The sequence below is a fragment of the Octopus sinensis genome, linkage group LG5 (assembly GCF_006345805.1).
Source record: "Octopus sinensis linkage group LG5, ASM634580v1, whole genome shotgun sequence".
In the NCBI taxonomy this organism is placed as follows: Eukaryota; Metazoa; Mollusca; class Cephalopoda; order Octopoda; family Octopodidae; genus Octopus; species Octopus sinensis.
This window is the reverse complement of record NC_043001.1, coordinates 31386476-31413439: the sequence shown is the minus strand read 5'-3', so window position 1 is coordinate 31413439 and position 26964 is coordinate 31386476. Positions and strand designations below refer to the sequence as shown.

Here is a 26964-nt window from a genome sequence, read left to right as displayed (position 1 = left end):
ATATTGGTTAATTGCTACTTTTCAGGGTTTATCGGGAGAAATATTACTCAGCATCTTGTCATTGTATACAGATCTCAATTCTGCAATATCTTTATAATTTTACCATTATTTTCCACACACCACATTTCTCTTGAATTACTGGGTTATAAATTAAAAACACAAACCTCATTTGAATGAATAATTATTTTAATTTTTCACTGAGGACGACAGTGCACAAGTATAAACAATCATGAATTGGTTGTAGGTTTATATACAATAATTTCTTTCTGTATTAAATCTGGGATTTCTACAGCAAGCCATGGTCCCAACTAAGGAAACAAAACAAAAAAAAAAAACATTACTATTGTATGAATATAATGTATTTAAAAGTATTGTGTTTAGCTCCTAATAAGTGATTTAATCCATTAGCATTTAAACTGACCATATCCAGCCAAAATCTGTTTTATGTTCAAACTGGCCAGATCTAACCCTACAATATCATTCTAAAAATAAACAGCCACATATTATAATCTTTAGACTACAAGATATGCATAATCACTTCGAAACAATGTGAATAAATAAACATATATTATTTACATTTGACGGATATTTGTCCTCATCTTGTTTTTGTTGTTAACACAACGTTTCAGCTGATATATCCTCCAGCTTTCATCAGGTGTTTTGTTGAAATTTCGAACCTGGTTCTCATTCCTAAGGTATTTTTTGATGCTCATCATCATCGTTTAATGTCCGTTTTCCATGCTAGCATGGGTAGGACAGTTCGACCAGGGTCTGGGTAGCCAGGAGGCTGCACCAGGCTCCAGTCTGATCTGGCAGTGTTTCTACAGCTGGATGCCCTTCGTGAGTGTAGTGGGTGTTTTTTATGTGCCACCGGCACTGGGGCCAGAGGAGGCTGGCAACAACCACAATCAGGTGGTGCTTTTTACGTGCCACTGGCACAGAAGCCAGTCAAGGTGGCGCTGGCATCGGCCATGTTCGGATGGTGCTTTTTATGTGCCACCGGCATGGGTATCACAACTACAATTTCCATTTGATTTTTGTTATTATTCAGGTGACTATCTTGAATCGAACTTGAAATCTTGGGGTTAGTAGCCTGCGCTCTTAACCACTATGCCATATGTTTGACAGAATCTGAATGCAAAAGGATATATCTGGCCCATATGTTCAAACCAGCTAAATTCAGCTTCTCACGTCTACCCTGGAATTTCATTTCTAAAATAAGCAATCACATCATCAAAATTTTAAAGCTACAAGATAATGCAGGATTTATTTAAAACAATGTGAATAAACAAGCATTATGATTTGTCAGTAAGCTGAATGCTAACGAGTTAACTAAAAACCACTGAAGAAGTCTAATAATGATGAATTTTTCAATTAATTAGATGCATCCTTATAACTTAGTTACTGTTGTCCAGGTTTTTAGCATTTATAAATGAAAACTTTTCTGCTTTTATCTTCATCGTTTAACGTCCGCTTTCCATGCTAGCATGGGTTGGACGATTTGACTGAGGTCTGGTGAACGAGATGGCTGCACCAGACTCTGATCTGGCAGAGTTTCTACAGCTGGATGCCCTTCCTAATGCCAAGAGTGTAGTGGGTTCTTTTACATGCAACTGGCACGAGGGCCAGTCAGGCGGTACTGGCAACGGCCACGCTCAAATGGTGCTTTTTATGAGCCACCTGCACAAGAGCCAGTCCAGCAGCACTGACAACGACCTCGCTTGAATGTTCTTTCACTAGCCATCAACACAAATGCTAGTAAGGTGAAGAAAGGAACGATCACCCTTGAATGGTGTTTTTTATGTGCCATCAGCACAGAGGCCAGCTTGTTGCTCTATTTTGTTAAATATTGCTTTCTTTAACCATTTACCATTCAGATTTCTCTGTCAATACAATGCTTATTTATTCACATTGTTGTGAAATTAACCATACATTACCTTATAGCTCTGAAGTTTCAATGATGTGTGTGTTTGCTTTTAGAATGACATTGCAGGATAACTGTGAGAGGCCTGATATGGCCTATTTGAATGCTAAACAGTTAATCCTTTCATTAGACAGAAGATAGATAGATAGATATAATAATATAAGTATTAATTTAACACTGGGCTAGACAAATGTGGTGTTGAGGCAGGTTTTCCTGCCATCAACTCTTATTTGATTTACAAGGTACTTTCATTTCATTGGCATTTCAAAGTCAAAAGCCTGAAGCTAGGAATTTTTTTGTTTATTGTAAAATATAGTGTTTTGTTCATGCTGTGTGACAGAGCACATGTGGAAATGTCATTCTCTATCTCACACACACACACATATATATATAGAATTAAATAATAAGGGTAGAAATCGATATTAATCAATTAAAATCAGTGGCTTAGCATATTTTAAAATCCGAAGATTAAAATTTGTTACATACAAAATTAAGAGGAGTGACCACTAAAGTGGACACCCCTATATGCTAAACATAGATGTAAAATCGCCATTACCATGAAGAAAATAAAAGCAATTACGTAGGTAATCGTTTTTATTTCGTATGTCTTCATTTGTCTTGCTCATTTTGGCGATTTGACATCTATGTTTAGCATGTAGGGGTGTCCACTTTAGTGGTCATTCCTCTTAATTTTGTACATATATATATATAAAGTGGGTTTCTCACTTTCTGTTTAGAAGGCACTTTTGCTCAAGGTGCCATGCAGTGGGACCAAACCCTAAACTATGTGGTTGCAAATCAAATCAAGCTTTTTAACCACAAAACCATGTTTGATATGGTGAAAGCCAGCAAAACACATCATTACTGACTTTATAATACAATGATTTAAAATATTACTTATCTTATTTACATTCACTGATTCATAATACGGTAATTTAGCTCTTTGAGCCTCGGTTCATGACTAGTGTATATTTTAGAGACTCAGAAAGACGAGAGTTAAATACTGTTGGGTATCTTGTTTTGCATTCAACAATTTCTGCAACACTTTTAGATTTTAAACATGAATACTTACCCCAAGTGCCATTGCATGGGCAATTCCAAATTTTGGCACATTCCTTGCCCAGAGGGGCTTAAAATGATCAGTCAGGCAAATTTTCCCACCTCTATAAAGAGAACAAATAAAAAAATAAGGTCAGGTAACGTTTAGTTGGTTTCTATATTAAATGTAGAACAAATATGATATAAGAGATAAATGTTCAGTTTTGTTTGAACTTAAAGTGTCTATCCAAATGTAATAATGGAATTAAATGGTTGAACAATTTACTAGAAATAGCAGTCATTTCTATTGGAAAAGGTAGGACACAAGATCACATAATCTAGAAAAAAGACTGGATGATCATGATTGGAGTATCTTTAATCATAGGTTTTCTTGTTCAGAGCTTACCTGGGGTTAAACATTACTGGAATTAAATTTAAGAAGATAACAAAGCTTACAAAAAAATAACATAGTTGACCAAGTCAATAAAGCATTAAATACTGTCGAAAGTTTGGTAGTTCATATCCTGTGAATCAGTCTAAATTGCATTTGTATACAAGACATCTATCAAACAGCTAAGAATATTTAGCAGTAGCTACTTGTGCTATTTCACCATTAAGCAGCTCTCAAATTAACAGGCATGGCTGTGTGGTAAGAAGCTTGCTTCTCAACCACATAGTTCTGGGTTCAGTCCCACTGCGTGGCACCTTGTGCAAGTGTCTTCTACTAAAGCCTCAGGCCAACCAAAGCCTTGTGAGTGAAATTGGCTGACGGAAACCAAAAGAAGCCCATATATATATACATGTATATGTATGTATATATCTATGTGTGTGTGTATTTGTCCCACCACCACTTGAGAACCAGTGTTGGTGTGTTTACATCCCTGTAACTTATTTCAGCAAAAGAGACTGATAGAATAAGTATTAGACTTGAAAAATAAGTCCAGGGGTTGATTAGTTTTACTAAAACCCAAGGTGGTGGACCAGCATGGCCATAGTCAAATGACTGAAACATGTAAGATAAAAGAACATATACACTGGGCTTCCACACAGTATTGGTCAGCCTGAGGCTATAGTAAAAAATACTTGGTTTGCAGTACTTTGCTTGTTTAAATTCCAGGTCAACCTTGAAGAAGCAGACAAAAGTTCAAAACCCATGCTAGCTTTTCAGGCATCATTATCACAGTTGGTTTAATGTCCGTTTTTTTTTCATGCTTGCATGGGTTGGACAGCATTTATTGAAGCAGATTTTTTACACATGGATTGCCCTTGTAGCCAATCCCCACTGGATTCTTAGCAAGGTTATATTTCTACACTGTCAGACATTTTTTGGCTGAATATTGGGAATGAATGATATTGCTTGTGTGACCGTGACACTCATTTACAATTTCCACATGATGTTAAGGAGATAAACATACAAGCATACACACACATAATGGGCTTCTTTCAGTTTCTTTCTACGAAATCCACTCAAAGCTTTGGTTAACCCAGGTCTACTGTAAAAGACACTTCCCCAAGATGCCACACAATGGGACTGAACCCAAAACCATGTGGCTGGGAAGCTAACTTTTTAACCACGCTGTAATGCCTGCATGATAGTGTCCTTTTCAGAATGGTAGAGAATAATTTAAAGAAGACTTGGTTGCTTTTGTAGCTTGTAGAGACTCCCTTGTTGGGAGCTGACATTATTTGCTGCTGCATGCAAAGTTACCTCATAACAGATTGGCATCATGTTTAGAAAAAAAAAAAAATGCCAGATCCATCTCATGTCACAAAAATAAAGGTAAGTATCTGCAAAAGACGCTGAAGGAAACAAAGATGCAAAAATATGGTTATTCTTGTAATGAGTACAAGTTACAAAACTGCCTCTATACCAGTCATAGGCAAAGTGGCCCGAGCGACTTTCTGAAACAAAAGCCTAATTTCATGTGGAGGCCTAGTGGTTAGAGCAGCGGACTCGCAGTCGAGGGATCGCGGGTTCGAATCTCAGACCAGACGATGTGTGTGTTTATGAGTGAAACACCTAAGCTCCATGCGGTTCCAGTAGAAGGTAATGGCGAAACTTCTGCTGACTTTCACCACAACTTTCTCTCACTCTTTCATCCTGCATCTTGCAGCTCACCTGCAATGGACCGGCGTCTCGTCCAGGTGGGGAACCTATACGCCAAGAAACCGGGAAACCAGCCCTTATGAGCCAGGCATGGCTCGAGAAGGAACAAACAAACAAGCCTAATTTCATGAGAAAAATAACATTTCATAAAACATTTTAAGCAGTGCAGCCCATCTGATGATGAGTCATGTCTTGTGCAGCCTGCTTCTCAACAAAAGTTACCCATGCCTGCTTTATATGAAGGTTTGATCTGTTACAAATAATAGCACTTTCTTCAAACTACATCTTGTCTTGAAGACAGTGTCATGTGATCATAGGTCTGACCCATGGTTGAATAATTAATCACACTGTTTATAAACAATGACTTAAAGTAAAGAAACGCCTGCAAACTTTGTTGGCTAAATGTTTCCAATAGGTAATTTCTCAGGTCTTGGACGACTACTGAGCATTTTGATATAGTTCTCTAGTTTGGTGCTCCTGACCAGGGCATATAACTCTGATTCGCTAAGACGAGGTCCCTCAATTTGTAATCGATTAACGATTTCACTGTTTTGTTTTCGTTTAGCCCCTGACTAAGGTATATAACTCCATTTGACTAAGACTAGGTCCTATAGTTCAGAGATCCTCCAACTTAGAAATGCCAGCCTCCAATCCCTGAAAAAAAAAAATGGCAAAGCTTTTGACCCCATTTCCATTAATAAGACAAAGTAGTTTTCATCGATATAATTATTTTTTTTTCCCATGCTATTCGACAAGTTTAAAACCAACACAGCAATTTGTGTGCTTCATTAATTTTCACCCTTTCATCCCATCCATGAGAAATAGTCTCTTATTTCATAATTGAGCAGTTAGTTACACTGGAAGGGCGTCCAGTTATATGTGAATTTACAAATTTACCAAATCAGGTACAAGGATGGCTGTACAAATCAGAAGCTTGATTTGTAACCACATTGTTCCAAGTTCAGTTCTATTGCACAACAATTTCAGGCCTTTACCTATAGCAGAAAGGCAGCTCTTTAGCTGGTCAGCTTGTGTGAAACCATCCAGCCCATGCCAGCATGGAAAAACAGGCATTAAATGATTTGACAGAATAACTTTGAATGCCAAAAGGTTAAAGAAAACTGGGTTTTAGCTGATGTCTGTCAGCAAAAGATATACACACACACATATGTATATGTACGACTGACTTCTACATAGTTTCTGTCTACCATTTTCCCCTCTCAAGATATAGGCTAACCCAAGGTGAGGTGTTGGGAATCAGGACGAAACATGGTGTTACATGAAACAAACATCTTAACCACACATTCATTAATAGTAATGTGTTTAACTTGCATGAAAGTTGGTAACTATTTTGGAATAATAGCATCAAACTGTCTATGATAAAGTAGATGTATGGCATGGGTTCCACAGGTAGTTTTCCATCTTTTTTTCCACTGAAGGGTTTTTTTTACCCTATGTATTATGAGCTGGACGTGCATTTGAGTTACATTGTTTATAAAAGACTTTATATATATATATATATATATATATATATATATAGGCGCAGGAGTGGCTATATGGTAAGTAGCTTGCTTACCAACCACGTGGTTCTGGGTTCAGTCCCACTGCATGGCACCTTGGGCAAGTGTCTTCTACTATAGCCTCAGGCTGACCAAGGCCTTGTGAGTGCACTTTGTAGACGGAAACTGAAAGAAGCCCGTCGTCTATATGTATATATATGTGTGTGTTTGTATCTGTTTGTCCCCGTAAATTAGCAGTTCGGCAAAAGTGACCAATAGAATAAGTACTAGGCTTACAAAGAATAAGTCCTGTGGTCGATTTTCTTGACTAAAGGCAGTGCTCCAGTATGGCTGCAGTCAAATGACTGAAGCAAGTAAAAGAGTATATCAATTTCTTCTGAAAGCATTTTCCAGGTTTATAATCTTAATATTACTTTTTATGCTCACATTTTTCCATGTAATCCACGATTTTTCCAGGCATTGCTGTTATAAGATAATTTAAAATTTTACCTTATAAAATACTGGAAGGTAATATTTCAATTTTTTCATATTTAATTTAAATATATGTTGTGATTGAATTATTTGATATTACCCATCCACACCAAATTAATGGCAGGGATTTTTACCATGCTGTTGGTTGCACCATGGCTCACCAAAAGTTACAAACAAGACCCCAAAACTATCAGTTACCAGGCTCACCTTAAGTAACCTAATTTTGCAATATTAGGAGGTCACAGGAATTCATTCAACGAAAAAAAAATTTCCATTGTTTCCGGGATTGGGGTGGGGGAACCCCGCCCCTCACCTCATTTTTTCCGAACCAAAATAAGGGATTTGCAGCATACTAGGAGGTTAGGGTACTTGATTCCTCGCAAAAAAAATCCAATTTTTTGTTTTACTTCCTTTGTGAAAATTGTGTGGGTGTCAATATAAAAATTTACCATGATGTTGCTGTTATTTAGCCTCAAATCAACCCTGCAAACTTATCATCAAAGTCATTCCAGCCTTCAGCAAACCATGTTTTTAGGGATAATCTAGGACATTACATACATCAGGTGTGTGATTTTACTAAATTTTGTTCAATGTGACTAACTATTCTGAATTCCTCATGCATTTTTCTATCATTTAAGCCTAAGAAAAGTATACTTTTATTTTAAAATTAAAAAGTTTATGTTAATTGAAGGTGAATAGGTGCCTTACTGCCCCCTTGAGGTCGCAAATATTTTGATGTAACTTTTTTTCTACTGAACCAAATCTCAAACTATTTATGCCAAAGTGTAGCTGAGGAGGTGCCCTCTTTAAAACTATTAATAGTTTGCAATTTAGTTGAGAACTGAATTAGTGGTGAAGCTTGGAAACTGCTGCGATTGATAAAATGGTGGACATAAGAATATAATCAACCACTACCATGGTTAAATGTGTGTGTGTATATATATATATATAAAGGGCTTCTTGCAGTTTCCATTTACCAAATCCACTCACAAGATTTTGGTCAGTCTGAGGCAGTAAAAGACACCTGGCCAAGGTGCCATGTAGTGAGACTGAACCCAAGACCACATGGTAGGGAAGAAAGCTTCTTAACCACATAGCCATGACTATGCTTCATAGTAAGTGAACTTGAGATGCTGCTCTGAAAGCACTTTCAAAGACTGCTCAGCTTTTCTAATCTCTCTTTTTTTAGGTTTAATTATCCTTTAAAAATCTTTCTATAAAGAACTGATAACCTTAATTCTGTGAAAGCAACGGCTGCCCTAAAGTATTACTACTTCTTATGTGTAGAACGGTGGAATGTATAACTACAAAATTTTGCTCCAAGAGCTCCAACAAACTAAAAGTTTAATAACTCGAAATTTTCTAAAATATTTCCATTTATTAATAACTCTTCTAAGCATGGTGTCTCAGTGAAGGTGAAAGTTTCAACAGAAAAATCAATGCAGAACTCACCTGTACATTTTTGCAGTTTTTCCATCCAGCTCAGGTAGAGCTATTTCAGGTGCAGTTGTTGGAAAAGTTACTGGGATCTGCAAAAATAAAGGTTTAAGAAATAGCTTAACAGTAAACTATTTCAGTTGAAGTGAAACTCTTTTTTTTTAATTCTCCAGTTTTTAGTCTATTAAAGGTTTACAGACTGAAAACTATTCTGATGATTTTTTTTTGTCTTGACCACAAATGATAAAAACATAAAACAGTTTAAGCAGTTTGATAGCTTTCTAGCTTCAGGTGGCCTCAGTTTCATGAAGAATAATATCAATTAAGAGTGAAAATTTTATTTGCCTTACCATCCTATAAGTAAACTAAAAATGAAACCATTTTAGGTAACGAAACATTCTTTTTTTGGTTATAGTCTCAAGTGAAACAATATTGGGACACTACCTTCAGGGATAAAGTTAATTTATCCCCTGGATAAATGGAAATTGTCCTTGGCAGCTTTTGAACTCTTTAATGGTATAACATTTTTCTTCATTTCTTTTGCGATACAAATAATGAAACACAAAGTAAATCATTGAAAGCAATAGCTAAGTTTTGTAACAAGTTTTTGTCGTTTTCTATATTTATTTCTTTTTAACTTTAATTGCCCAAAATTATAACTACAAGAGTAAAGTGGCCGACAAAACTCTTGGCAGAAGAATGTAAAATATTTGAGGCAGTGTTATTACAGTTTGGCACGTAAAAGCACCCACTATACTCTCGGAGTGGTTGGCGTTAGGAAAGGCATCCAGTTGTAGAAACTCTGCCAGATCAAGATTGAAGCCTGGTGCAGCCATCTGGTTTGCCAGCCCTCAGTCATCTGTCCAACCCATGCTAGCATAGAAATCGGATGTTAAACGATGATGATGTCTTTCCTTTTGCCAACACTTTTAGTTGCCTCTTACAACACCCATAGTTATTCTAAACCCAGGATACACATAGTAGAAGTTAAGGTTAAATTGATGATACTTGTAATTAAAAAGCAAGAGTGGAATGTCAGAAGAGCATGTATATGTGACAGAAGGTGAGAACAAGGATATCCTTGATGAAAAGGAGTGTCAAAAAATGATACACTACCAAGTTGATGGTATGGAAATCAGAGAAAAATCTGTACATGCTGTAATAGCTGCCTAGTTAGAAAACTATTGATCCAGGGATTTCCATCCTAGATCCAACTGAAATCTTTGCTGATGTCAAGAACATTAATTTTCCTTCATTTCTTCAATATAAAACAAACAGGAGAATACCTCCAAGCTAAGGGTTTATAAAAATTAATACTAATTTCTTAGGAGAGAAAGAGATTTTAGGAGTGAGGATATGGTTATAAATAATCATCCCAGTCATTCTGAATATGTTTAGAATTAAGGTTAATAAAGTGAATGATCAGAGGTTAATCGTTTTTGATATAGTATACACATATCCAAGAATTATAACACATTTCAAGAGAAACAGGTAATTTAATTAAGTAAGGATCCAACACAGACACAGTGAAAAGGCACTGAAATCATTTATTCTGCTTTTGTCTGAAAATTTGTAACTGATTTTCTTATGTAGTTGGATTTAAAGGGAAATCAAAAAAGTGATTTTTGCTATTGGGCTGGTGCTTACATTCAAAGAATTCCTCAAAATTGGTCTGGAGTTTTTGACAAAAATTAAATATATACAATAAATATATATAAAATATACATTTTGTGTATGTATATATACGAAATATATTTTGTCAAGTGTATATATTTGACAAAAGGTAACTGTATACATCAGTTTGGAAGGACATCCTGTTAGACATTTGCCAAATGCATCTATTTGCTGTTACATGCTAGGAATCTAAAATTTGTCTCTTGTAAAAGCACACAACAGAATCAATAATTCATCTAGATCTCAAATGAACAAGAGCAAATCTAATCAATATTGTTTTCAAGTTTTGGTACAAGGTCAGCAATTTTGGGGAGTGGGTAAGTTGATTACATCAACCTCAGTGCACAACTGGTGCTTACCCAAAAGGATGACAGGCAAATTCAATCTCGGCGGAATTTGAACTCAGAACATGAAGACAGACAAAATGCTAAGTATTTTGCCTGGCATGCGAATGATTCTTCTAGTTCACCACGGTCATCAATCATCGTCATTGAACATCTGCTTTCCATGCTGGCATGGGTTGGATGGTTTGACTAAGGACTGGCAAGCCAGGAGGCTGCACCAGGCTCCAATCTGATTTGGCAAGGTTTCTACAGCTGAATGTTCTTAATGCTAACCACTTCGAGAGTGAAGTGGGTGCTTTTTATATGCCACTAGCATTGACCACACTTGAATGGTGCTTTTTATGTGCCACCAGCATGGGTTTTCAGTAAGGTGGCACTGGCATAGGTCACACTCGAATGGTGCTTTTTACATGCTGTCAATATCAAAAAGAATAAAGATTTCTTGAACAATTGAGTTTATCTATTGTAGATTTTGTGAAAATAGGTAAGTCTTCATTTCAATGAATATATTCTCTAATTTTGAGATAAAAAAGAAAGAAAAAAATGAAGTAAATTAAACTCTAGTTACTTACATCAAATTCAACATCAAATTCATATTTTAGCAGATTGTGTATATACCAACATTTCCCAAACCATCTTGTGCCTTCTTTATTTGATTCAAGCCGGAACCAGTCATTATCTGAATCTTTATTATTTTGGACATACTGAAAAAGAAAAAGAAAGAGAGTTAAATAAATAACGTGAAAAATAATTTCAAAATGCAATTTAATCCTGTATATATATTTGGATGAGTATCAAAAGATTATCATTCTTAAATGGCAGTTGTTTCAGCACAATGAATGCAAAATGGTAAGCAAATAAAAGTAAAGGAAAAAGGAACATTCAAAATGTGACCGCGTGTGTACCATTGGCGATTTTTTTCCCTCTGTCTTCCCTTCTCCAATGTTTCCGACAAAGAGCTCCGCTTGAAATGTTAAACCCTCCTTCTTCTCTTCCTTCCTGAGCGTCCAATAATACTATATTTGTTCCACATCCTCGCGTTGTTGCGTTTTCTCTTTGTGTTTTCATGTTTGGATTAACTTTATATATATATATATTTTTGTACCTTGTCTATTAAGGGGTTTTGTTTCAATTCAGTATGTAGAAATTAAAATTAGCAGCAGTGAAATTGTTTAATAATAAGCTGACTCGACTGCTGTCTAGCAATTGAGTCTACTTATGATAAATGGTATTTCAGTCATAACTACTTATACATATATATCTAAGATTACACTATGAAATGTGTCCCTCTTTTTTAAGATGCCAAGTGTGTCTGAAGGAAATATGGCTATTATTTCAAGCAGGTGGAGCAACTGTAGAAGGTTGCTTATTGGCTTATGAGGCACTGTTAATATAATAAATGGTACTTGGAATTTTCCTTTTATTTCATAGTTATTAGTTGTTTTCTCTATCTCCAGCAAGTTGCCATTTCTATCAGCATTTACTGATACACCAGGAAGATGTGTATACAGGCAAATAAAGTGTTTGTAGAGCCACACCCATTATATATACACACACGCGTGTGTGTGTGTGTGGTAAGAAGTTTGCTTCCAAACAATATGATTCTGGGTTCAGGCTGATTGTATGGTACTTGGTACTTTGGGCAGGTGTCTTCTACCCTGGGCCAACCAAAGCTTTTTGAGTGGATTTTGTAGATGGAAACTGGAAGAAGCCTGTCATATGTAAATATATATCTTTATCTTATTTGTTTCAGTTATTTAGACTGTTGCCATGCTAGGGCATCACTTTGAAGAATTTTTAGTCGAACCCATCACTCCTAGTACCTTTATTTAAGCCTGGAACTTATTCTATTGGTCCCTTAGGCTGAATCGCTAAGTTACAGGGATGTATACACATCAACACTTGTTAAGTGGAAGTGGTGGACAAACACACATTTATATATATATAAGGCCTGTTATATATATATATATATATATATATATATATATATATAACAGGCCTTCCTTCACTTTCTGTCTATCAATTTAACACATAAGACTTCCAATATAGCCCAGGGCTATATTAGAAGACACTTGCCCAAGGTGCTATGCAGTGGAACTGAACTCAAAACCATATGGTTGGGATGTGAACTTCATGTCCACAGCCATACCTGCGCCCGTATACATGTGTGTGTGTGGGTGCGTGTAAGCCGATTATTTCGAACACTTCGGGACGGGACTATTTAGAAAATAATAAATGGTTGATAACATTAAGTAGAGAATATGACGATATCGAGCGTGATTTTAGGATTCCTTAATTTTGATAACATTATCTATAGTTCCGATAGGCGGTTTCCATGTATGTGTATCATTCATATCAACGGAGGTTGTTTAAAGTGTATAAATGTCTTTTTATAAATCAAGTAGAAATGCGGTTTCGTTGCGTGTAGGCGTGCGCTTGTGAGAGTGTGGTTTCGTTCATAAATCCTAATTATTATTATTATTTTTTAATTGATAAGAACAAATACGTTGTATTATATAATCAAAATATAACAAAATTAATAAATTCTACCCACAACGAAATTAATGAATTTTCTTCTATGACATAAATAAAAGAAGCTATGTAAATAATATACAAGAATAAATACGTAAAATGTAATTATTTAAAAAACAGCTGACGAAATAACCAATTTGAAAATGCTATTAGCTAAACACACCATACTGGTGAGTTTTCTCGTATGAAAGACAAATTATTCCAGTAATTTAAACGAACCGTTATTAAAGACATGTATTCTTCTTTCAATCGCTGTACCCAGAGTTCACCATCGCGCGGACCAGCCTTGGTTTTTAATAAAGGAACCTGCGCTAGAGTTTTCTTCGTGACTTCGTCCACCATCTTGGAAATAAAAGGGAAGTTATCTCCCTTGATTTCCACTCCTTAATGTTTATTTTTCCGCTTGTCATATTTAGTGTATGTTGCTAACATCAGCACATTCGATGAAGTATTGTCGCTGGTAGTAAGGCAGCGTGCTCTCAGAATTGTTACCACACTAGACAAAATGTTCAGTGACATTTCATCTGTCTTGACGTTGTGAGTTCTAATTCTGGCGAGGTTGACTTTGTCTTTTATCTTTTCGGGATCGATGAAATAATAATAATAATAATAATAATAAAATTATTGTATACAGTGCTCAGGTGCACCACAACTTGTCAAAAGTGCGTATAAAGCATTTGCAGTAATGTACAAATGTCTGGAAAGTGAACAATGTATGAGTCAGATACATGCTTGCGTGTGTATGGAGGGGAGAAAGTCGGTGAAAATTTTCGACAAATTTTGTGGGAAAATTTTCGTTAAAATTTTTGGGTAAAATTTTGGGCAAAACTTTTTAGGTGAAATTTTCGGTAAATTTTGGGGCAAAGTTTTCGGTGAAAATTTTCGAAAACTTTTTGGTTAAAATTTTCGGAAAATTTTTGGGTAAAATTTTCGGTGAAAATTTTCGAAAACTTTTTAGGTGAAATTTTCGGTAAATTTTTGGGTAAAGTTTTCGGTGAAAATTTTCGAAAACTTTCTGGTTAGTCCTTCCATCTCCTGTTTGCTTGTGATTGGTGGTCGGTCTTTGATAGGCATATCACTGTCAATCCTGCTTGGAGCTGCTTTCACTTCAGCATTGATCGACACAATATTTAACCTCCTGCAGGTATCAAGTCCAAGAATTGCTGGGCCTTCTGTTCTTGTGACATAAAATGTACACTCGATTCTTTTCTTTTTGTGTGTCCCTCTAATCGTTGCTTTCCCCAGTTGTGGAATCCTGGTACCTCCGTACGCAGTGAGGACCACATCACTTGGTGTGAGGATTCCTTTCCTGACCCTATCCTCTTCTGTCATATTTACTGGGAACATCTTCTTGTATAAGCTGACAGGCAAGATATCACTCTGGGCCCCAGTGTCTATCTTCAGCCTTAAGTCAATGTTTGTTCTTTTCCTTCCGGCCTTCTTTTCAATTCTTATTGTCGTGTATGCCTCATCTTCTTTCTTCCGGTCGTCCTTTCCCATCTCATGCACATTTATTATGCCGATTGCCAAGAATTCCTCCTCTGAGGTGCTTTGTTCCTGTTGTTGTGCATGTATATCTCTTCTATTTCTGCTCCTCTTTGAAAATTGGGGCTTGTATCTCTGGGATTTCGTTATCCTACACATTTTTTTTCTAGTGGTTCAGTTTTCCACATGCTTTGCAGTGTGTACCGGTTATTAAATTCATGCTCTGTACCACAGTACTGGCATGTTCTTTGTTTACGGGTATGTGTCCTGTGCCTAGATACAGTATCTACACTGCTACCAAGTGAGCTTGTTTGTAAGCTAAGTGAGGCCATCTGTTTGGTAGTGGCTTCGTATGCTCTTGCAGTGTCTACTGCTTCTACCAACTGTAGAGCGCCCTTACCTATTAGTGATTTTTGCACTTCTTTGTGGGCACACCCCCATATTAATTGGTCTACAATTCTCTCTTCCCTGTCTTTGAATTGCATTTCTCTGCAACATTTTTCAGTCTTGACAGGAAATTGTCAATTGTTTCTTGTGGGTCTTGTTTCAGGCCCTGGAATTCGTATCTGTGAATTCTATGGTTCGACCTGGGCTCTAGGTGCCTTTCAAATTTCTCAAGAAGTGTATCTAGGTTATTGCAGTCGGACTCTAACATATCCCAGCTATTGTATAGGTCTATTCCTTTATTACCTGACCATAAAAGGATATAGCTTACCTTTTCATCGTCAGTAGTGCCTTTCAGGAAACTTTTGAAAGCTAGTTGAGCTTTTTGTTTGAATTTTTTAAATTCTTCTACGACATTACTAGAATCCCAGTTCATAGTAGGATGTAGATTCATCTGTACGGCGACGGGGGTCGCCATCTTGGATTCGTTGTTTATGTTGTCCGAAGGCGAAGCGATGTTTTGTTTGTTAATTTCCTGGTTCGTTGCGTTTCAGATTTTTTTGTAAAGGCACTGTTTCCGTTTAATTATTTACCGTTGCCACCATGTTATGCGTAGTTTAGGTTCTAATGGGATAGACAACCAGTTGAAAACCATTGTTATTGTTTACGTGTTTATTATCTTTACTTGTTACACGGACGGCGACGTTCAGCATAGTAATACATTATATACTTTACACACAGTTTGTACTATTCACTACAGAATAGTGCCAAGAGTGGGGATGCACGTATACACAGATATGAATGTGTAACAACCATAAAGCAAAATGTTGGGTACCGATGAGTCGAGGAGGCTATAACGCTTGTTGAAACTATTTTGTTTCATTCACACTGAAAATATTTTTGGGGAATACATAAACGTCACTGCCTGTTTCTATTTTCTTAAAGTAATGGTGTTTATATCTCATCAATATTTACATATCTATGTCTAACACACAAAAAATTATTTATACTTGCGGACTAACTCATTTAAAGTATTGAATTTTAAAAAAAAAGAAAGAAATTGCATTTATAATGAAAGGGAAAAATCATTAGGGTGAATAACAATTCTTAACAAGAGGAACAAGGGAGAGAACTTAACATTCCCAACGATTAAAATTTAATTGAAAATATGTCAGTTTAATTCGGTTCTCACTGATCAGCAATAAATCTGAATATTTTCACAGACGGTCGAAAAACAAAAACAAAAAGGACCAACAGACCTGCCTGTGATATTCTGGTGTTGGTTCAGTCATACAAAAAAAAAAAAAAAGGCTTTGCACTGACTAATATGAGAAAAATAGCATCATGCTTTGGCAATAAATTATTGATCAAATAAATCTTCGATGTCAAAATGGCTATCATCTTTTGTTGACTCATTTACTTCTTTTCAAACTGAGATGATGGACCAGTATAGAAAGTGCTGAGGTATCGTCTAACGATTTTTCTAGAGGTTAGCACATTTATATTTGTATATAGAATGAACCGTGTTTATCCTTCTTGGCCGCCCACTGTACCTGGGAGAGTCATCAAGGAACTCCACCGTAGTGTCCTATCAAAAGCAACCGTCATTACACTTTTCTGCTGGACTCTAAAGTGTGACCAACTAAGATCATGAATATTACCCGGCCATTTCGTCCTTGGTATTCTCCTAGCTCTACTGCTGGTTGGTTAGGCTTGAAGATTCCATCTTGCGATCCTTTACCGTGGCATTCTAACCATATTTCCGTAACACTGGAGCTATGACCTCTCAATGCAAAGAAGTAGCGGTTCGACCTGAAGAAACTCCCCGTCTCCGTGTTACGTACCCTGTCGAGAAACATTATATTTCGGAGTAACTCCGTTTCGGCCGCTTGTATTCGCGATCGTATTGATTCGGTCATCACCCAACATTTATGATCATAGGTGAGAATAGGTACGTAAACCGAACTGAATAGCTTTTATTTCTGACAAATTATATTAAAGATATGACTGTTTAATCTTTCGCATTGAAGACTTTTCATATTTCTTTATTAATCCTCCACAGGCAAATAAATGAGAGAGAAAAGAATTATTTAGTAGAATATATTTATTTGTTCGTAGCTGATGATTTACTCCGGCGTCACTAAGTTTCTCAACGCCTGCGATGTCGCGAAAGTAAGAAAGATATGACAAAACAACAAATATATCTTTATTATAATAATAATGAAATTATTGTATACAGTGCTCAGGTGCATCACAACTTGTCAAAAGTGCATATAAAGTATATGCAGTAATGTACAAATGTCTGGAAAGCCAACACTGTATGAGTCAGATACGTGCTTGCGTGTGTCTGGAGGGGAAAACATCAGGTGTAGTGTTGGCGAATCTCAGGAAGCATGGAAGTTTTGAAGGATGCAGTGCTCCGACAACTAACAACTGATGCCGTCAGTTTGTCTCATGCTTCAGCAACTCTTAGCGTGAAAAAAATGTTTCCGAAAGTTATGGGAGCTGTGCTGTTTTCTGACTTTGTAAACATGTCCATGGGTGTTAGACAGATGGAGTTTGAAAAGGTGCTCAGATTTATTGTTTGTAAGATGGTTAATAATTTTATGGGTGTCTGCCAAGTCAGCTGCCAGACGTCGGAGTTTCAATGTATCCATGCCCAGGGAAGTAAGGTGTTCAGAATATGGCAAATGCCTGATGGAGGGTATGGCCCGTATCCATTGGAAGAATAATGAATGTCACTTTAACCATGCCTACCACGCCTTTAAATTCCAAGAATTGTGCACGTAAAATAAATGAATAAATAAATAAAATATAAACAACTTTCATTCAGATGGTGAATTTTTGAGACATCCAAGCAAATTATCAGTGAAGCTGCGCTTACGATCGCTAGACTGAAATGATTCAACTTTTTTTACTGATCCCTTTGAAGGCATAAAAATCACAACTTCTTAATTACCTCCTCTATAAATAATAGATTGTGCTTGGTCAAAGGCACAAACCATTTCAAAATTAATTATTTTTCAACATCATAAATTGAAACGAGAGAGAACTTGAGAAGGTAAGGGGGATAACTAGGTAAATCTTATAATACTTCGAAAATCAACGTTATATGTGCGACGTTAGTAGACTTGCAGTTCGATATAAGCAAAACGAGAAGTATTGCTTAGTCTTCAGCATTTAAGCAAAGCTAGGAGTATTGCTTAGTGTTCAGCATTTCAGCAAAGCTAAACCTTAAAGGAAAAAAAATTGTCCAAAATTTAATGTTTAACTGGCGTAAACGAGGAAGTTATCGCCCATTAATCTGTATTACCTTGTTCTCTCTTTGATAGCCTCGATTTAGGTCTCTTTATGCTGTCACACGTGGAGGCACATGGCATAGTGGTTAGAGCAGTGGACTTGCGGCCGAGGGATCGCAGGTTCGAATCACAGTGTGTGTTTATGAGCGAAATATCTAAGTTCCACGCGGCTCCGGCAGAGGGTAATGGCAAACTTCTGCTGACTCTTTCACCACAACTTTCTCTCACTCTTTCCTCCTGCATATTTCAGGTCACCTGCGACGGACCGGCGTCCCGTCCGAGTGGAGAACCTATACGCTAAGGAAACTGGCCCTTATTAGCCAGGCGTAGCTCGAGAAGCAACAAACAATGCTGCCACACATGTACATCCTATATACTCGTTCGTGCGTGCGTGCGTACGTACGTACGTACATACGTACATACATACATACATACATACATACATACATACATACATACATACATACATACATACATACGTACGTACGTACGTACGTACGTACAGACGTGCGTGCGTGCATGCATGCATGCATGCATACATACATACATACATACATACATACATACATACATACATACATACATACATACATACATACATACATACAAGGCCAGCAATTTCGGGGAATGGGTAAGTCGACTATATGTTCAACTGGTATTTATTTTATTGACTCCGCTAAGATGAAAGGCAAAGTCAACCTCGGCAGAATTTGAACTCAGAACGTGTAAGACGGACAAAATGCAACTAAACACTTGCCGCTAAGCATTTGGCCTGGCGCAGTAACGTTCAATACCAACAAGTTTTGCTATAGATGCAGCAAAAAGCCACTGACATTCCACCTCTAGCGTGAACACCGAATACAGTCATTTTCCTACATTAGGTATGTTCAGTAGTGAAACTAGGAGTGGGAGATAGACGAGGGGTAGCCAACCATGAGCAACGTTTTTATGGGGTCGTCAATTCTGGGTTTGCTGTATAAGCCTGTATAGACCGTATTGGCCTGGGGAAGCCGGCAAACTCAAGAGGCACACTCTCTATTTTACTCTATATAATTGGCTAAAGTGATTTCCATATTTCTAAATTCCCTTCAATGCATTACAAATATTGAACTGAAAATATGTGATTGAAATAGTGCTGTAAAAATGTGGTTTATTATAATGGGGTAACCAAAAGTAATCGGTAACGTTCTCTTTGGGACAAACCCGTTATAGTTCAGGCTTCCGCCGCTAGAAGCCGCTTGATGTGACCCTTAGGCATCAGTCTGCCGACTGGCGGCGTCTTGTGGAGTCGTACTACCACATGGTGTGTCTTTGTTTTGTAGTGCTTCTTCCCAGTTTGTTGATTTTTGCGATGTCTGAAACGAAGGAACAGTGGGCTTCCGTGAAATTCTGTTTTCTGTTGGGGTAAAACAGCGGCCGAAACAGTTGTCATGCTTCAAACAGCTTACAAGGAATATGCCATGAGCAAAACACGAGTTTACAAGTGGTATGCTGTAGGAATGGTCACTTGTTGCTTGAAGACGACGTTCAGGACGACCGTGTCTGTTTGTCCCCCACCATCGCCTTACAACCGATGTTGGTGTGTTTACGTCCCCGTAACTCAGCAGTTCGACAAAAAATGATCGATAGAATAAGTACCAGACTTAAAAAAAAAATAGAAGTACCAGCGTTGATTCATCCGACAAAAATTTCCTGAAGTCGGTGCTCCTGCATGGCCGCAGTCTAACGACTGAAACAAGTAACATTATACTCATGAAGTTTTCAATTACAAACAGTATACAGTTCCGAGCCAAGCGTGATAAAAAGGCTTTGTTTTTGAGATTATCTCCGCGGAGTATACTTAACCAATTGCTTGCAACTTTTCGTCGCAGAACTTCTATATTAAGGGACAGTTGGTTATGTATCCTAACTGATTTTCTCTTTAATTGAAACGAGAGAGAACTTTGACAGCAGAATTGCTGTCATCTTTCAAATAAACAACGTGAACTTAAGAGATTTTTATGAAAATATTTGTTTAATTCAAGATGTAATGACACTTCGACTGAAAGAGTTTTAAAGGTCATGTTATTTATGATCAAATATTGCAGCAGGAAGCATGACCACAATTACCGTAATTGAATAACTCTTTTACGTGTTTCAGTCATGTGACTGTGGCCATGCTGGAGCATCGCCTTTACTCGAACAAATCGACCCCAGGACTTATTCTTTGTAAGCCTAGTACTTATTCTATCGGTCTCTATTGCCGAACCGCTAAGTTACGGCGACGTAAACACACCAGCATCGGTTGTCAAGCGATGTTGGGGAGTTAAACACAGACACACAAACATACATACATATATACATATATATATATATATACATACATATATACGACGGGCTTCTTTCAGTTTCCGTCTACCAAATCCACTCACAAGGCTTTGGTCGGCCTGAGGCTATAGTAGAAGACACTTGCCCAAGGTTCCACGCAATGGGTCTGAACCCGGCACCAAGTGGTTGGTAAGCAAGCTACTTACTACACAGCCACAAATTAATCTCAACAGCTAACATACAATAATTAACCCAACGAATACAAAACAGGCTCTGGTATGGGTACGTAGTTTCAGATTTGACCCCACTGTGCGGCACCTGGGCAAGTATCTTCTCCCAAATGCTCCCAAGCATGGATGCTGAGTTGAAGACGCGGGCCCCGACTCCCATCAATATATAATTAAACAATATCAATGGGTCCATAAGGCGGCGAGACTGGCAGAATGGTTAGCACGCCGGGCGAAATGCTTAGCGGCATTTCATCCGTCTTTACGTTCAAATTCCATCGGTATTGGCTTCGCCTTTCATCGTTTTGGGGTCGATGTAATCGACTTAACCCTTCCTCTGAAATTGCTGATCGTGTGCCAAAATTTGAAATCGGTATTAATAGACCTATTGGCCTTTGGAACAGTATCCATAGCACCTGCCTTAAGATAGCAAATTGTAACATACAGCGTGTCTTGAGTATTTAAATATTGCGGAGTCCACCTCTGTCTAGATCCAACGACAGCGGATTTTTTCCGAGAGAGAGAGAGAGAGGAGAGAGAGAGAGAGAGAGAGAGAGAGCGGGGAGAGAATGAACTAGTACTTTATCGCCACTGTAAAATCTTGCGGTATATATATATATATATATATATATATATATATATATATATTATATATATATATATATACATTTGTTCAGTATATAAACAGTTTGGCTGCTTGTTTCTCTGGAGACTGTCAGAATGATATAGACGCCTCTGACGAGAACCCAATAAGGTACGAAAATCGATTAAGGGTGTTCATCATTTGTTCAATCTGTGGAGAAATGGCTAAATTTTGCCCTGTTTATAATTATACCATATGTTACGTATATATATATATATAAAATAATAATAATAATAATAATAATAATTATAATAATAATAATAATAATAATAATAATAATATTAGGGAGTATAATTCCAAACTTACAGGGAAAAATTCAATTTAGTATTAAATCAAATTTCACAATATAAACATATAATATATATAAATTAGAGAAAAAACACAATTATGCAATTGAAACAATGATAGACATAAACCAAATCATAAAGAAAAAATAAAATATATAATAAAATATATAACTAGATCACAAAAAACACAAAAATGAATAAAAATATATATAATAAGTAAAAAGAATATTTTTACTTATTATATATTGTTTTATTAATTTTTTGTACTATGTGTTTACTATGTGTTTGTGTAACTTTTAAATCTATAAGTGCCTAGTTAGGGCGTCAGTCGACCGTTGCAGGCTAATTTTTCAAGAGATTTGCTATTTTTTTTATAGCTAAAACAAAGCATATGAACAAACCAGTTAACCAAGGAAAAAAGAATCACGCAATAGCCCTGAGAAATCAAAGAAATGAAAAATATCTTTTTGCTTTTTTCTTACCCGAGTATTTTTTTTTTATTAAGAAAAATACGAGAAAACAACTAAAACTTTAAAAATGTAATATTTAAAGAGACAAGGATTAAATGACATAAGTTTAATGAGCTAATCGGATCTTATTCCTGATAACGTGACCGAGACAGGAACACAGAGACCACAAATGTTATAAAGCTGATAAGAATCTATTGTGTGAGACAGGAGAAATTTTCTTAAGTAAATTTTATAAAGACGTTATTGTCTTTCTTGAAAATAATTAAGTTGCGTTTTTATAGATAAGCTTCTGGGCATTTATTACCAGATACTATTTTCTGTTTACGGCTCCCCTACTTGTAAAAAGCGTTTAGAAGGATTAAAATGCATTCTTTTATTTTAGAGATTTAAACGATTAAAAAAAAATGAAATCTTATGTTTTTTTTCATATCTTGTGCCAGTTTTCAACACATTTCGTCTCTATTTTTAGTTATTAGCATAAAACAATAGCAACATTGAGTTCTTTTAACTAAGCACAATACTGTTTTTTGGTGGGGAAAAATCAAATTCATTCAACTTCATTTTGGTGTATTATTTTATCTAGTGACTACAAGTTTATGGGAAAAAAAAGAAGTCCTCCTCAGAAAACGATGGAGCGATAAGGAGACTCTCGGTTAGCGCAGCAGACACGCGGTCGTAGGATCATGGTTTCGATTCCCAGACCGGGCGTTGAGTGTTTATTGAGCGAAAACACCTAAAGCTCCATGGGGCTCCGGCAGAGAGTGGTGGCGATCCCTGCTGTACTCTTTCACCGCAACTTTCTCTCACTCTTTCTTATGTTGGCCTGTTCGCTGAGCCAGAGGGGTGGAGTCACTTGAAGGCTAAAACAATGCGAAGCGCATTGTGACCAGCGATGTGTAGCAACATCTGATAGCCTGGTCGGTCACGTGATATATATATATATATATATATATATATATATATATATATACGACGGGCTTCTTTCAGTTTTCGTCTACCATATCACAAGGTTTTGGTCGGCCCTAGGCTATAGTAGACGACATTTGCCGAAGGTGCCACGCAGTAAGACTGAACCCGGAACGATGAAGTTGGGAAGCAAGCTTCTTATCACACAACCAAGCCTGTACCTTATTTCTGCAGTAAAAGGGATAAATCTCTCTTTTATAAAGTTATATGAAATCAATATATTGGTTTATTTTGATTAGTAGACATACAAAAATTTTTAAGATCTTTTAGAGGAAAGGAAACGAAGAGTTATAATTTATGAATTTCATCCATTAAAATGAACTTAAAACAAAATGGGTCTAAACTCTAAATTAAAGCCTCTGGCGCAATTCATTTCAATATATTAACAAAAGAAACTCAGATACGTTTATAAACAAATGGTCCGTGTTATGTTGCAGCATAACCTTGATATTTAACGTTAACAAGAACTCATGTTTGAATTATAGAATACTAGATAAAGATTAACTATTTTATAATCTAACACTATCTCCTCCCAGACCCTACGGCGCAAGCTGACCAAAATTGAGTATATGATAGAAGAAGGTTTGCTCTTCCTTCCGTAGAAGAAAAAATTCAAATCGGACCATGTTAACACCAAAAATTATTTACATCAAAAGGGTGCTTTTTTTCTATGATAATCCCTATTTTTTACGATTTTTTCACTGCTGTGTCGCCATTTTTCGGTGTATTTTAACCAGAAAAATGTTCACTTAAAGAGAATAACAAGCTACATAATGCAAAATTTTTACTTTTCAAAAATTCCAATTCTAAAGGGTCGAAACAAACCCGAGCAACGCCGGGTGATACTGCTAGTTTAAAAATAAGGCTAAAAGGGTAAAGACCCCCTTCGGTCATGAATGACCATGGGATTGCACCTAGAAAGTTACCCTCCTAGACACAAGTCCGGGCAAGGTTGTTTATGGAAGACCAGCAGTCACCCATGCATACCAGCCTCCCCTCTCCACGCCACCAGTGTTATCCAAGGGAAAGACAAAGGCCTATACAGCTTGGCACCAGTGACGTCGCAACTCATTTCTACAGATGAGTGAACTGGAGCAACGTGAAATAAAGTGCTTTGCTCAAGAACACAACACGCAGCCCGGTCCGGGATTCGAGCTCACAACCTCACGATCGTAAGCTCGACGCTCTAACCACTGAGCCAATAAATAAAAAAGAATGAAAGGAAGATAACCTATAGAATTCTGTTTTACGAACTTTTCTGACCTCATTCAACTCCTCTATTCTCAAAATTAGACAGAATAAAATTCTTTACTTTCATTACGTAACAAAATGTTCTATTTATGTTCTAGCTACTTAACAATGCACTTCCTTCTCATCTGAAGTAGTCAGTCGTTTGCACTGAGCGTAATAGTAATGATGATGATGCCACTTATATATGTCTTGAAATAAGCTCCCCCAAGTAATGCTTATATATGTAAATTATTCATTCTTTGGTCTTTGTTACAAATAGAAGCGGACATATTATTTTTGTAACAAACATTGCCAAATCTTTCGACGCCTAATTGTAGATAGATGGAAGTCAGGGGGAAGTGAGCAGATTTTAATGCCAGCAAGGTCGTTGTGGTTTGCGCTGCGATGACGGCGGCGGCACCATCACTACGATGACATCTGCTGTTTTTGTTGTTGTTGTTGTTAAGCAACAAGACGGGTAAGGGTGATTAGGTGATGGTCTAGGGCTTAGGGGCGGGAGACCCCAGACCTTGAAAAAAAAAAAACTTTGGTCGTCTTGTTGTAGTCGAGAGCTCTTCGTTGACGCCCGACACCACTGGGGGGTGGCCCTCGAAGTCGCTGGAAATGGAGATCTCCAGGTCCAAATTCTTGGGCGGCTGCTGCTGCTACTACTACTACTACTACTACTACTACTACTACTACTAAAGACCCCCTTCGGTCATGAATGACCATGGGATTGCACCTAGAAAGTTACCCTCCGAGGCACAAGTCTGGGCAAAGTTGTTTGTGGAAGGCCAGCAGTCGCCCATGTATACTAGCCTCCCTTCTTCACATCACTGATGTTATCCAGTGAGGTCGCAACTCATTTCTACAACTGAGTTAACAGGAGCAACGTAAAATAAAGTGTTTTGCTCAAGAACACAACACGCAGTCCGGTCCGGGAATCGAACTCACAACCTCGCGATCGTAAGCTCGACACTCTAACCACTGAGCCATGCACCTTCACTACTACTACTACTACTACTACTACTACTACTAATAATAATAATAATAACCCTTTCTACTATAGACACAAGGCCTGAAATTTTGGGGGAAGGAGCATATCGATTACATCGACCCCAGTACTCAACTGGTACTTAATTTATCGAGTGGACGAAATGCGGATAAATATTGTCTGACGTGTCAGTTCACTGCCATTCTCTTCTTCTTCTTCTAGTTTTACTACTATTACAATAAAAAAAAGTAATAATAATCTTGTCATATAATAAAAGCTGCGTTTCTCTGTCCGTTCGTCAAATGCTATTTCAATGATATCATGAAATGAAAAATTTCTATTATGACTAATTCCAAGCATGATTTTTCACCGCAGAATATTTCAATGGATGGATGTATAGTTGATACTTTTTTGCTTGCTCAAAATTCCGTTATAAAATTTTTGCTATCATAATATGCCTGCTTCTCTTGTAAACGTGCGGTTGTTAATTTCCGAGAAATATTTGTTGTTTGTTCCTTTTCGAGCCATGCCTGGCTCATAAGGACCGGTTTTCCGGTTTCTTGGCGTATAGGTTCCCCACCTGGACGGGACGCCAGTCCGTCGCGGATGCAGGAGGAAAGAGTGAGGAGAAAGTTGTGACGAAAGAGTCAGCAGAAGTTCGCCATTACCTTCTGCCGGAGCCGCGTGGAGCTTAGGTGTTTTCGCTCGTAAACACACACATCGCCCGGTCTGAGATTCGAACCCGCAATCCCTCCACCGCGAGTCCGCTGCCCTAACCACTGGGCCATGTGCCTCCACCGAAATTTATTTGCATAAGCAAAAAGAAAAGAAAAAAACTGAATTTATTCAATGTATTCATTGAAGTCACTAATGCAACGTAATTAAAAAAAAACAACTTTTAGTCATTATTTTTCTTTGCATGCCACTGGAAAAGATGGCCATGGATATTTCATTCCTAAACACAATAGACTGTAACAAAAGGAAAAAGATATTGATGAAAAGATTAGAAGGAGAAAGGTAATAAAAATAGTGACTGGTTTATTAAAACCGTAATTAATTCTGCTGTACATCAATATCAATTTATTCAACGCAGATCCTTCTACGACTTGAAGTATTTATTTTTTATGTGAGTAAACCATTTAAAGAAAACCATCAGTTAATAAACAGTCAATGCTTCAATCTCTGAAGCAAATATATTATTGGTCACTTAAATATTTGTCTGTGCTTCTCGAGTCGATCCCAATAATCAAGAACAGTCATGTCGCCTTTCTCTCTAGGATGCTTCAATTTATATAATACTAGAATTTTTGAAAAGAAAAAAAATTGTAATATGTAGCTTGTTATTCTCTTTAAGTGGACATTTTTATGGTTAAAATATACCGAAAAATGGCGACACAGCAGTAAAAAAATCGTAAAAAAATAGAAAATAAGCACCTTTTGATGTAAATAATTTTTGGTGTTAACATGGTCCGATTTTAATTTTTTCTTCTACGGAAGGAAGAGCAAGCCGCCTTCTATCATACACTCAATTTTGGTCAACTTGCGCCGTAGGGTCTCGGAGGAGATAGTGTTAGTTGAAGGCTACCAAACGTGCCACACACAGACAACTTCAGCTTTATATATAT

At 37.1% G+C, this 26964-nt stretch overlaps 1 protein-coding gene across 1 annotated transcript; it reads right to left on the bottom strand.

The window, feature by feature from the left end:
- Nucleotides 1–168: 168 nt before the first annotated feature.
- LOC115211764 (ubiquitin-fold modifier-conjugating enzyme 1) lies at nt 169–13422 on the bottom strand. Its single transcript, XM_029780437.1, has 5 exons — nt 13267–13422; nt 11088–11219; nt 8513–8589; nt 2997–3087; nt 169–308 (listed from the first exon to the last, which is right to left on the bottom strand). The coding sequence occupies exons 1-5, from the start codon at nt 13387–13389 to the stop codon at nt 228–230; spliced, it is 504 nt and encodes a 167-aa protein (XP_029636297.1). The 5' UTR covers nt 13390–13422; the 3' UTR covers nt 169–227.
- Nucleotides 13423–26964: the final 13542 nt, after the last annotated feature.